The 11,739-nt window shown below is 54.1% G+C and overlaps 1 protein-coding gene across 1 annotated transcript in view; it reads right to left on the reverse strand.

Annotated features, from left to right (window-relative positions):
* Positions 1-11,739, reverse strand: part of Kmt2d (lysine methyltransferase 2D) — a 38,691-nt gene extending 26,952 nt beyond the window's left edge. Inside the window, exons 1-14 of the mRNA XM_051160314.1 lie at positions 11,564-11,739; positions 7,210-7,295; positions 6,841-6,967; positions 6,415-6,641; positions 6,201-6,310; positions 5,914-6,076; positions 5,406-5,571; positions 5,198-5,312; positions 4,924-5,081; positions 4,597-4,742; positions 2,925-4,463; positions 1,716-2,827; positions 1,161-1,274; positions 793-903 (exon numbers count right to left, since the gene is read on the reverse strand). Of these exons, the coding sequence (XP_051016271.1) occupies positions 793-903; positions 1,161-1,274; positions 1,716-2,827; positions 2,925-4,463; positions 4,597-4,742; positions 4,924-5,081; positions 5,198-5,312; positions 5,406-5,571; positions 5,914-6,076; positions 6,201-6,310; positions 6,415-6,641; positions 6,841-6,967; positions 7,210-7,258 (4,137 nt within the window). The 5' untranslated portion in view covers positions 7,259-7,295; positions 11,564-11,739. The remainder of the gene's footprint in view (positions 1-792; positions 904-1,160; positions 1,275-1,715; positions 2,828-2,924; positions 4,464-4,596; positions 4,743-4,923; positions 5,082-5,197; positions 5,313-5,405; positions 5,572-5,913; positions 6,077-6,200; positions 6,311-6,414; positions 6,642-6,840; positions 6,968-7,209; positions 7,296-11,563) is intronic.

Genomic DNA, 11,739 nt, shown 5'->3' on the forward strand with positions numbered 1-11,739 from the left:
AAGGGTCTTCCTCTGTTTTTGAATGTGAAGCTTACAATTCCAACTAAGCTGGTTGGTCAACAAGCTCTTGGGAGCCACTGGTCTCCTCCGCACAACACTGGCTCAGGCATGTATGGCCACCCCAGCTTTTAACTAGGTCCTCTTGCTAAGCCATTTCCCGAGCCCTACAAAGCTGTCTGTTGTCCCCAGCTATGCTAAAGACCAGGGGGTTGATCAGAAGTCCATCCCACAGTACTAAGACATTAGCTACATCACCAGAGGACACTTTTATCTCTCACCCAACTCAGAGAAGCTAGGCCTCCTTAGGATACCTTCCTGGCCTAATCAAGTAACTAGAAATATAGTCTAGCATCATTAAATTTAGGAAGTTATAGAAAGAACAAACTAGGGTAAATATTTGTCCAATAAGAGTTGTATGTGACAAAAACCACAGTAGTGTCAAGATCATTTAGCTGGCAACCTATGGAGGCTCCCTACACGACACTTCTGCCCTTTCACTATGTGGGCATTCACCATCTACCTTCCTCCTCGTTAGCTAAGTGTCCCAAGACGCAAACTGGGTCCCGGCTATTCCCATCCACCTTCTCAGCGAAGTAAGCCCAAACACACACACACACACACACACACACACACACACACACACACACACACACACACACACAGAGAGAGAGACACACACACACACAGGCATGCACACTCATGCACGCACACACTTGCAGGTGCACACTCACACATGGCTCTGCATGCCCACTGTCACTGATAAAGCTGGGCCATCCCCGTTCAGCACAGTACCTGCATCAGCACAAATCTGTCTGTGTTGGAGAAGAGAACCACGGTGTTCTGCATGGTGTCATCATCTTCTTCTTCCTCCTCCTTGCTAGGAGAACTATCAATATCAGCCACCTTCAAAGACAGAAGGTTGTGCAAAGTGAAGAGTCTGTGCCAGCTACGCTGCCCTGTTTTCCACACTCAGAACAGAGGTGTGAACGCCTGGCTAAGACAGAGGCCTGAGAGGCAGAAGACGCCAGTGCCCCAGCGGGAGGCCTTGGAGTCAAGTGGTCAGGCCCTAGGCTAGCAGGCAAAGGACTGACAGGATTTTAAGAGTGCTTAACTCTGTGGAGCGTGTGAGACATGCTTGGGGGTGCAAAGCCTGTCCTTACTACCAGTGTCTCAATGGAAGAAGTGGTTGATTTCAGTCGGGCCCGTCCTCTCCCTCGTCCTCCATGTGCTCCTCCACGAGGCCGGCGTCTTCCTGGGAAACTACTGCTACGACCCTAAGTGAGGAAGAGGCCCGTTACAGGACCAGGTGTGTTGGGGCCACAGGCTTGGAGGGAAAAAGACGATAAACGAAGAGTGTAACAGGTTTTACAAAAAGGAAAGAAAAAGAGAAAGAAAAAGACCTGGGTGTCCCACTGAAAGGACAGAAAAACAGCCACATTTCCAACATCAACAGGTAGTGAGCACGGTGAACGCAAGCTCCTTGTCCCAGAACGGCTAACATGGGAAAAGGACAACCAACCACCGGAGTAGCAAGTTTTTGTTCCCAATTCTATTTTTGAGTGACCACGAACCTGGGTAAATCTTTTACCTCCTCTACGCACAGCGGTCAGCTCGGTACGGTGGGACTAAAGGCTCTCTATACACATGTAGACAGAGTCAAGTGCAAAGGCAGCCATGCGCGCCTGAGCACGCCCAGTGGCCGAAGAGCCTCTTACCTGTTTGATTCGGGAGCGGGCTGGGGAGCTGCGCCGCCGCCCTTTTTCTCCCTCGGCCTTGCCTCCACTGACAGTTGTCCCAGTGTCACACAATAGGGAATCATCAGTCTCTGGCAGTGAGTCGGTACAGAGGCGCAAGGAGCCCTCATCGCGGGCTGGACTAACGTCTGTAGATACCCCCAGCTCCATAGACAAGGAGCCGGCTCCCTCAGGGTCAGGAGAGCCCAGCAGGGGCTCTGAACCAGGAAAACTGGCACTGGCATCGCCCTGGCTCAGGTTAGAGATCTCATTAACAATGTCTGATTTGATAAGAGTGGGTGGCATGGGGGCCACTGGTGCACCAGGCTCTTCCTGCTCTTCACAGGGTGAGCCCTGCCCTGCTTGCTTGCATTCTGGGCCATAGACCTCCATAGGGGTCACAGGGGTCAGCTCCTCGGGGTCCAGGAGCACAGGAGAACCTTTAAGTTCACTAGCCAGACTGCCAGAGGTCTGTCCAGTCTGTGACTGTAAAGGGTTAGCCTCAGTCCCATCTAGAGGGGCTGTGTCTTCTTCTCCCAAGCCAGAGAAGTCATCCAGGGCTGGGGCAGGGCTGGCGGCAGGGCAAGAGAGGTCCCCCACAGGGGATGGCAGAGGACTGGTGGCACTGGGTTCCAAGGCTGGGCACTCAGGTTCTGGCCCTTTCTCGGTCTCCATTTCATGCAGCTCAGCCTCGTCTGAGATGTCCCCTGCCTGATGCACGGGACTCAGTGGGGAGGGAACAGACAGTGGCAGAGCAGGAGGTGAGCACTGGGAAGGGGGAGAGGCTGGAGGAGGGAAGGGATGCGGGAGGAGTGGGGAACACGGCGGAGGAAGGGGCTCCATGAGGATAGGAGAAGCGGGTCCCATTGGGGAGCCTGGAGATGGCGGAAGGATCATCGGGGGCACAGGCTCAGGGTCAGTGCAGTTAGCTTCTGGTGGGGGGCTGATTGGTGTCTCTAGGATAGGGGCAGCCAATGGTGACTCAGGGTCACTGTCCCCTTTGGCACCAAAGGGGTACTCTAACTCCCCCAAAGGAGACAAGGCTGGAGGGGCTGCAGCCGGGATAATGGGTGAGAGTGGAGGAGGAAGAGGATCTGGCGGAGAAGAGAAAAAGAGAGGCTCTTAGATTAGAGGTGCCATAAAGGTGAAGACTGCCCCAGAGTAAGGGGTCATGAACATCTATCTCCTTACCTGGTGGCATCAACTGAGGTGACAAGGCAGGCTCCCCTGACAGGGACAAGGGCAGCTCCTCAGGAAGTGGGGACAGAGGTGGTTCTCCAGGCTCAGACAGGGCTGGCTCCCCAAGCACGGGTGATAAAGGTGGCTCCCCAGTTGGGGGAAACAAGGACAACTCCTTAGGTGCAGGGCACTGGCTTGGTTCCTCAAGAGCCTCTTCAGGCAGAGGAGATTGGTGTAGTTCCTCAGGCTGGGGTGACAGGCATGGCTCCTCAGGCATGGGGGACAGGCAAGGCTCCTCAGATTGAGGAGACAGGTGCGGTTCCTCAGGCTGAGGGGACAGGTGCGGTTCCTCAGGCTGAGGGGACAGGTGCGGTTCCTCAGGCTGAGGGGACAGGTGTGGTTCCTGAGGCACGAGGGACAAGCGTAGCTCCTCAGGCTGAGAAGATAGACAGGGCTCTGCAAGCACAGGAGACAGGCATGGCTCCTCAGACTGTGGGGACAGGGGCAGCTCCTCAGGCTGGGGACAGAGTCGAGGCTCCTCAGGCTGAGGAGACAGGTATGGTTCCTCGGGCTGAGGACAAAGTCTCGACTCCTCAGGCAGTGGTGACAAGGGTGACTCCTCCAGCGGCAGAGACACGAGTGAGTCTTCTGGTGGTGGTGAAGCAGCTGAGTCTTCAGGGGGAGGGGACAATCGTGAGGCTTCAGGTAGAGGTGAGGTGGGCGAGTCCTCAGGTGGCGGGGATAATCGTGAAGCTTCAGGTGGTGGGGACGTGGGAGAGTCCTCAGGTGGCGGGGACAAAGGAGATTCCTCAGGTGGCGGAGACAGCCGGGATACCTCAGGCAGGGGAGATAAGTGTGACAGGACAGGCAGAGGCGAGAAGCGTGACACTTCAGGAGGAGGGGACATAGGGGAGTCTTCAGGTGGGGGAGACATGGGTGAGTCCTCAGGGGGTGGGGACAAGCGTGATGCCTCTGGAGGTGGGGAAAGAGGAGACTCCTCGGGTGGAGGGGATAGAGGAGAGTCTTCAAATGGTGGGAATAGGCGTGACGCCTCAGGTGGAGGGGACATCGGTGACTCCTCAGGTGGAGGGGACATCGGTGACTCCTCAGGTGGTGGAGATAGGCGAGATGCTTCCGGTGGTGGGGAAGAAGGCAGTTCCTCTGGTGGGGGGGACAGAGGAGATTCCTCAAATGGCGGAGACAAGGGTGCGGCTTCAGGAGGTGGGGACAGGGGTGTCTCTAGTGCAGGAGATGGGGGCGACTCCTCCAGTGGAGAAAAGGTTGATGATTCAGGCGGAGGAGACAGAGGAGACTCCTCAGGTGGTGGAGAAAGGGGTGACTCCTCAGTCGGTGGGGACAGATGTGATGCCCCAGGTGGCAAGGATTCAGGTGACTCATCAGGTGGCGGGGACAGGCGGGAGGCCTCAGGTGGTGGAGATGTGGGTGACTCCTCAGGTGGTGGAGATAGGGGTGACTCCTCAGGCGGGGGCAGCAGTGGCATCTCATTTAGGGGAGCCTCCAACTGGGCTTCAAGTTGGGTCCCTGCTCTCCCTGTCGGCACAACATACCATATTCCCACAGCTCAGATCTAACTCCACAAAAAGTGCAAGGGCTGAGGCAAAGCAAAAACTGTCTCTTACCACAGAACAAAGGATTAATTTCAGGGCCTTTAGGCCCTACTCACCTAGTGGTTTGGCTTCGCATTGCAGGGGCTCCGGTTCCTTGGGTTGCATAGAGGTCACGTGCCCACCCTTTGCATGCCCTTGGCATCCAATGTACAGAGCATGGGGCCCATCAATGGGGATATCACCAGGCTCTGGGGGTGAGAGTCTGCAGAGGGTAGAGGGGAGTAGGCGCTGTGGCTCTCACCAGGTAACAACTCCTAGCGAGCAGACTGGGGCAAGGCATCAATATAGTGGGTTGACAGCAGCACTGCCAACTGTCCCCTGGTTAACATGGCCAGCCTCATCCCTCCTAATGCGCAATCCTAATCCCTGTCTACACCACTTACCTGCTACAGACAGGTGGGTGCTGCTCAGCCACAGAAACGACTGGCTGGTTTCCCTGGGCTTTGTGACAACGATGACAGAGTGAATAGTTCTCGAACCACTCAGAGTTTGGATTCAGTTCTGCTGAGCCTACCCCACAGGCCCGACACACCCGGCACGTCTAGGGGAAGCAAGCAGGCAAGACAGGCACTAGTCAGACTGCACAGAGTGTATGTGACTGGTAAACGCAAGGCAACTCTGGAGATGCCAAAGGAGGTGGCATCAGAAGACACGCACCTTGCACTTCCATGAGTGAGCAGGCAGCTCCTCTATGGGTGGTTTTAAGCAGAAGGTATGACATCCTTTGTCGCACGTCTCACAGACCAACATTTTAGAATCATTCCCAGGTTTCCTGAGGGGCACAGGACACATCATGGCATTCTTCCTAGCCTCATTTTCTGCCCAAATTTTGCATATGGCTGCACTTCAGCCCTCATACTCTTACCTGCAGGCTTGGCACACTTTGCATTCAGGGCACTGCCAGCCAGCACGCTTGCGGTCAGTCAGTGCAGTGTCCAGACAGGCTCCATGATAGTGATGTCCACAGCTGGTGCAGAAGAACAAGTCGCACAGCTCGCCCGGCCCCTCACACACCGCACAGCGAGCCTCCTCTGTGTAGGAAGACAGGGACAGTGCAGGTCAGCTATGGAGGCTCATGGGACCGAACGCTGTGATATATACTTAACAGGTATTTCATGGACATAGAATAAAATACAGTTACCAAGTGCCTCTTAAATACTTGCCAGGTTCTGTTTCAAGCATTGCAGATACCAGAGCATCTGCATATAGGCAAATATAGGCAAAGCTCCTGCGCTCACAAAGTTCGCATCTATTTTACTGGGACAGAATGACTCTGTAATTTTACACTTTGAACAATGCACTGTAGAGTCCCAACATCCAAGGCACACTTGGCCCCTCGTTTGCTCTATATCCAAAGAACCCGGACTTCTCACCCAAATGTGCAGCCCTCTCGCTGTGGTCTGGGCAGAGCAGCTGCAGTGTTCTCATGGATAGGAAGGAACCACTGGCTGCCGCGCAGGGAAAGTGGTAAAGCCGTGAACATCCAGGTGAGCGGCAAGGGATGGAGGCTCCAAACCTGGTGCAGTGGGAGCAGCGCTGCGGAGAAGGGAGCAAAGCCTCAGAGCCAGCTCTCTCTAGACAGTTCAGCCACTAGCCCCTCCCAGGATGGCCCACTCTGCTCTTCTCCCCAGAAGCCTGCCAGCCCTGTCTTCAGCCCTACCTGTGAGATCCCTGAGAAGATGGCCTTGTCCACACCACATAGTTCTGGGCCCTCCTGCCCCCATACGCCTGCTGACCATGCAGCACACCAGTGATGCGCCCAGCAGTGCCCTTTACAGGCGGGAAGGAGGGGACAGAGAGGACAAGTTAACAGTGTCCAGTAGCTCAGGACGGCCCGGCCTCCACCCTGCTTCCAAACCCATTTTCTCAGTTACCTCCAGGTTCTCCTAGGTGGGCAGGTGTAAGGCCCTCAGGGAAACCAATTTGTGCTAGGTCCTCACTGGGCAGCCCAGCGTCACAGGGACCCAGGGTTCCCCCAGAGGATGCCACTGGAGACCGGGGCCAGTCAAATGGTAATTCAAAGCGTTGTAGTTCCCTCTGACCGTGCAGACTGGGCTCCCCGCAGTTACAGAGAGCACACCGCCGCCGTGCTGGACCCCCACTGTGGACACACAAATATCAGCACCAGGCCACTCACCACGACCTGGCATACTCACATATCCTACCCCAGCCCCTACCTGGCCCCCCACCCCCATGATGTGGCATACTCAAGCATCCTAAAGTCCTCTTCCAGAAAGCCTTACACGCTCCCATCAAACCCTCATGGACCCATAAAGTCCCATTTTCCACAAACAAGTTACCGGCAGTCATGAGGAGGCTTCTGAAGCCTGGAACTCCCGGAACTGGGGACAGAGACCTCCCCGACACACAGGACGGGAAGGTCTGGCTCAGTGGCACCTGGCTCCTCAGAGGCTGCAGTCCCATCAGCTGAATGAACAGACAGAAAAGGACATGTCAGCTCTACCTGTATTACCAAGTCTACTCAACAGATGCATGAGACTAAACCCTCAGTGGTTAACAGAGATGACATTTAAACTTTTGTCTCAAAGAACAAAGTTCTTCAATAACCTATTACAGACCTAGGCAGGACTTGGGCCAGGACCAGAAATAAAGGGCTACCCACCAGAAGCCAAAAGCTGTCAGCAAACTGGGAAGTTTGTCCTACTCACCTGCCGGTTCTGACTCTTTATCTTCACCAGGCGGCGTCTGCCTGTCCATCCCTCTCTCCGACTGGGCAGGGCCCTCTCGGGGAGACCTGTCGGTGCCCAAAAGATACCTGTGTGTCCAGTAAGCTTCCCCAATGAGCCTTTGTCCCATTATAAGTCAGTTCATGTAAGTAGACCCTTTAGACACCAGAGATAAACTTTGTCTACAAGTCCGTGTAGTACTGACATTTCCTAGCAGCTCTTCTCCCACTACCCTCTTCCTCCCCTAACACATACCTCCTTCTCCCACTCTGGAGACTCAGGGTCTCTACCCCCTCTCCCACTTCCACCCTCCTCTCTAACAGCTCCTAGGGCAATCACATCCAACTAAAAATGCACGCTGTTACATTTAGTAAAATCCACTGTCTCATCTTAACTCCTGGGCCCTGTCCCCTCACCTTCAGCCTCAGACCTCAGGTCAGCTACCATTTTACAGGCCTGGAAGTAGCAACCCATTGGGTAATCACAACCCAGAAGTCTTAATCATGCCAAAGGCTAGCTATGAATGGATCTCCACTGCTTTCAACAAGGACATCCCAAATACAACAGAAGAAACCTCAATTGCCTGGCAGATGAAACTCAGGACCACCACTGGCCCCACCCCTAAATGAGCCTGGGTCTCACCTAGCATGAAGGCCTCAAGTTGTTGCCCTTAGCAACGCCAACTGCCCTTCTTCCTTAGATGCTACTAGTAGTTAACAGAAGTGGGCCCAAAGAGGTACTGAGCATGTGTAAGCAAGGCCAGAGGCTAGGCATGCTGGGAGTTGTAGTCTCAGGAAGCACATTGGACTTGGAGGAAGGCTAAATGGGGCAGGACATAACAGAACAGAATCGTTTCCTTCCTCTTAAGTCAAGCTGGGTTTCCAAATACTTGAAGAATTAACGGTCCCTCTCTCCCTTCTCATACAGACCGGCATATCTCAAAATCCAATTATACACATTAAAGTTACACGTGAAAGGCTTGAGACCCACACTACACTGGGTGTATTTTCCTTGACCTCCAAGGCAGCACACTAAGTCAAGTACAAAGACTGAGAGAAATTAAGAATAAGAAATTACAGAGATGCTACTAGGACTGGTGGCAGAAACCAACAACACCATTACTTGGGAGACAGAAGCAGAGGGATCAAATGCAAGTTGGAGGCCAGCCTGGTCTGCACAGAGTTCCAGCCTAGCTACATACTGAAACCTTTTAGACAGACAAGAATTCCCAAAATGATGAGTAGGAAAGAAACCCTACATAAGAAAGCTGAACAGGCTAAGTGCCCGCAGCTGTTAGTGAGAAGGTGGGTTTTCTGACTTAACCAGAGTCCAGTGCTTCTAAATACGTAGGTGATGAGGTGCGGAGAGTCCCTGGAAAAGAACTGTCAATATCAAGGGTCTGAGAACTTCATCTCCCATCATTTCCACGCCTCTCGTTTAGCCAATGATCACACCAACATGGGGACAGGCAAGCTTGCCCTCTAAAACAGGAAGGCAAACTTCCCAGTCAGTCACCAGGGGCTGGATAGCAAGGGGAACCCTCAAGGTACCCAAGATCAATGAATCAACTCCCAGCCACCACAGTGTCAGTTCCTTTCCCTAAGCTCACAATTCCCAATGTCGGTGCTCGTCGTCGTCCCCCCCCCCCAGCCATGTCCAAGTACAGGACATCACTTCACTTTCCTCCTAACACTCAGAACCTGACAGGGAAAAGAGCCCGGGGCATCACCTGACACCTGTTACCTCCATCCCCAAACCACCTCACACACACAACAACAGTCCAATTACAGGAGAGCAGGATACTTATGTGGCCAGCTCACAGCGCTCTGCACTGCAAGAGGCACTTCAGAGCCAGCCAGCCACCTGTGGGGAGGTGGGAACTGGAGGGCAAAGCTCAAGCCAGGCCCCCTTCCTATTCAATCATTCAAGGCCTGGTCACCCCAAAGGTCCAAGAGGACTTCGCACAGTTTTCTCCGTGTTTGCATCTTACTTTATCTTCCTTAACCCTTCCAGACCCTCCACAAACTTTGTTCTCAGAGTTGAGGCCAAGGGAGGCACAAACAGCAACAAATAGAAAGCAACAGCGATAATACAGTGGGTAGGAGGAGGACCGCCTCACACAAGGCCAGAGGGACAAATTCCTCTGCCCTCCCCCAAGTGCAGCTTTCTCAGGCTGGTAAAAGCTAGCCCTGCCCAAGAAGGTACAGAAACTACCCTCTCCATCTAGCCTTGAGGAACAGAGTAGCAATGCCTGGCAAAGTTAAGAGGCCTGCTCATGGGGCTACAGAAGGTGTAAGACTGAGCAGCAAAGAGCAAGCTGTCCTTTCTCCGTATGTACCATAAAGAATCCAGGAAGAAAAAAAAAAATTCAGGGGCACCTCCGAGAAGCCTGAAACTTTAGCCCCTGACCACTGGAGCTTGCCGTCCAGCATCTATACCAAAATACCAAGTGCCATAGCAGTCAAGTCCCTGGAGGCATTTAAGCAAATAAAGGCAAAGGTCCCCTGTCCCAGCATTCACAGGCAGTAAACAGAGGCACACGTATATCCCAAGGGGGTGCCCCTCCCCGCATCGAAACTAGGCTAATACCTGGGCCAGGCTTCCTCCACTCTACGGAGTTGACACCCCTTAAACTAAAAAGCCCAGAACAGCAAGAAAGGAGGCAGAGATTTGCTCCAGCCGCTCTCCTTCCTGGGTTCACCCTAGACCAAGAGATTTCACTCCATTTTCTCTACACAGGAGGAAATGGAGGCTTGGAGGGGTGAAAGGATGGAGCAGGCCCTTGAGTTGAACAGCTCTCGAGTGGGGCTCAGGACTTCCTGGTTCCCAGCTAGAGAATCAAAACCACACCTCTCTCCACCCCCCCCACCCCCAGTTTTCAGCCAGCCCTCCAGGAAGGATCCCAATGGTAACACATTGTCCCTGGGTGGCCTAGGGGGCAGCCAGAGCAAACAAGGCAGAGTCCCACTTAGGGAAGTTCTCTTGAGAGTGGACGACAGAGACCACAGGTGACAGCTCCCTTTACCCCACCACCCCTGGGCCACCTCTCAGAAATCTTTCAAGGGCAAGACCCCATACTTTCCCCTTTCTGAGACAAGATTCAAGGGAGACCCAGCAAATGTATCTTGGAGGGGGTGGAATGAGGGAACGAGAGGCACTAGCCAAAACCCTGCTGGGCAACATGACAGGTGTGAGAGAGGCTGTCCCAGCCCAGGGCCCAGAGCTGAGGCAGGAGGTTAACGCTGCACCCTTCCTACCGCACATACACACCCCTTCTCCCCAGCACCTCCTACCGGAGCTGGAGTCACTGGCCTCCAGCAGAAAAAAAAGCACAAATAAAGTCATTTCTCCACCAAAGAGGTACAAGACACCCTATTCTACAGGGCTGGGGCAGCATAACTATTTACCAATTCAGTAGCCAGAAAAGCATTGTAGAGGTCTGGCGGAGGGCTTTCAGGACTGGGCAGGAGCTCATGGGCAGCTAACTCTCTACACTAGGCCCAGAGAAAGCAAGAGACAAAAGCCATTTTTTCTTTTTTTCTTTTTTTTCTTTTTTTTGCAGCCCACATTTGTAGAGAAGAGATCTCTCTCGACGGCCTCCTCTATAATCCCCTGGAGATTATGTCCACCCCGACAGGAGGGGCAGCAAAGCAGGCTAAGACACCACTAGGCCTTGCTGGGGTCACTTTGCCAGGCAGAGGTAGTTTAAAGTTGACCAGCAGGGCCGGAGCTGCCCCAGCCCCACCTCCTTCTTGCCCCAGCCATCCTCTTGACTACACCATTTTCCACCCACCCTCCCTCCCCCTGGTGAAGGACCCAGGGCTCCTTTGAGTTTCCCACTGACTGTTTTGGGTGGTCGGATAGGTAAGAACTACACTAAAGTCCAATCCGGCAGTAAGTCTGACCTGGCAGTGGCACCCCCCGCCCCAAGTTGCTCTGTCCCAAGGAACCCTGGGGGAGGGGGGTGGCGGTGGGGGTGGGGCGGAGGTGGGGGACAGCAGCCTGGGGATTGGTGCTGGCATCAGGGCCTGGGTCCTAGTTTGGTCGAACTCCCTCAACACAAAAATAAACAGGCAGAGAGGCTATCTGGACATGTTCCCAAACTCCTGTAGTTCCCTGAACCCCCAATCTTTAAAGAGGCACACCCCAAGAAACCAGGCCTCAGTTCTGCCTTAGCGACTGGCTCAGGTTCCCTTGACAGACCCTGCCAAGGGAACCCTCCCCAGCTCTGGCACCCCCTTCTCCAACCTAAAGGCCAGCACCGGCCAAGATAGTCCATCTGGCCGTGCCCCCAGTCCAACCCTTTCTGGGCCCAGGCCGGGCGGACTTCACTCACCTCTTCACAAGGCGATCCAGAAATCTTCATCCGAGAACATGGCCAGAGCCCGGGCCGCTCCCCGACCTCCAACCGCCAGAGCGATCACTGCCGCCCCCCACTCGGGGGGGCTTAGGGGGGCCAAGAACGGTAAATCCAGGTCGGAGTGGCCACCCTTCCCCCAAAAAAAAAAAGCG

Source organism: Acomys russatus, chromosome 17 (assembly GCF_903995435.1).
Source record: "Acomys russatus chromosome 17, mAcoRus1.1, whole genome shotgun sequence".
NCBI lineage: Eukaryota > Metazoa > Chordata > Mammalia > Rodentia > Muridae > Acomys > Acomys russatus.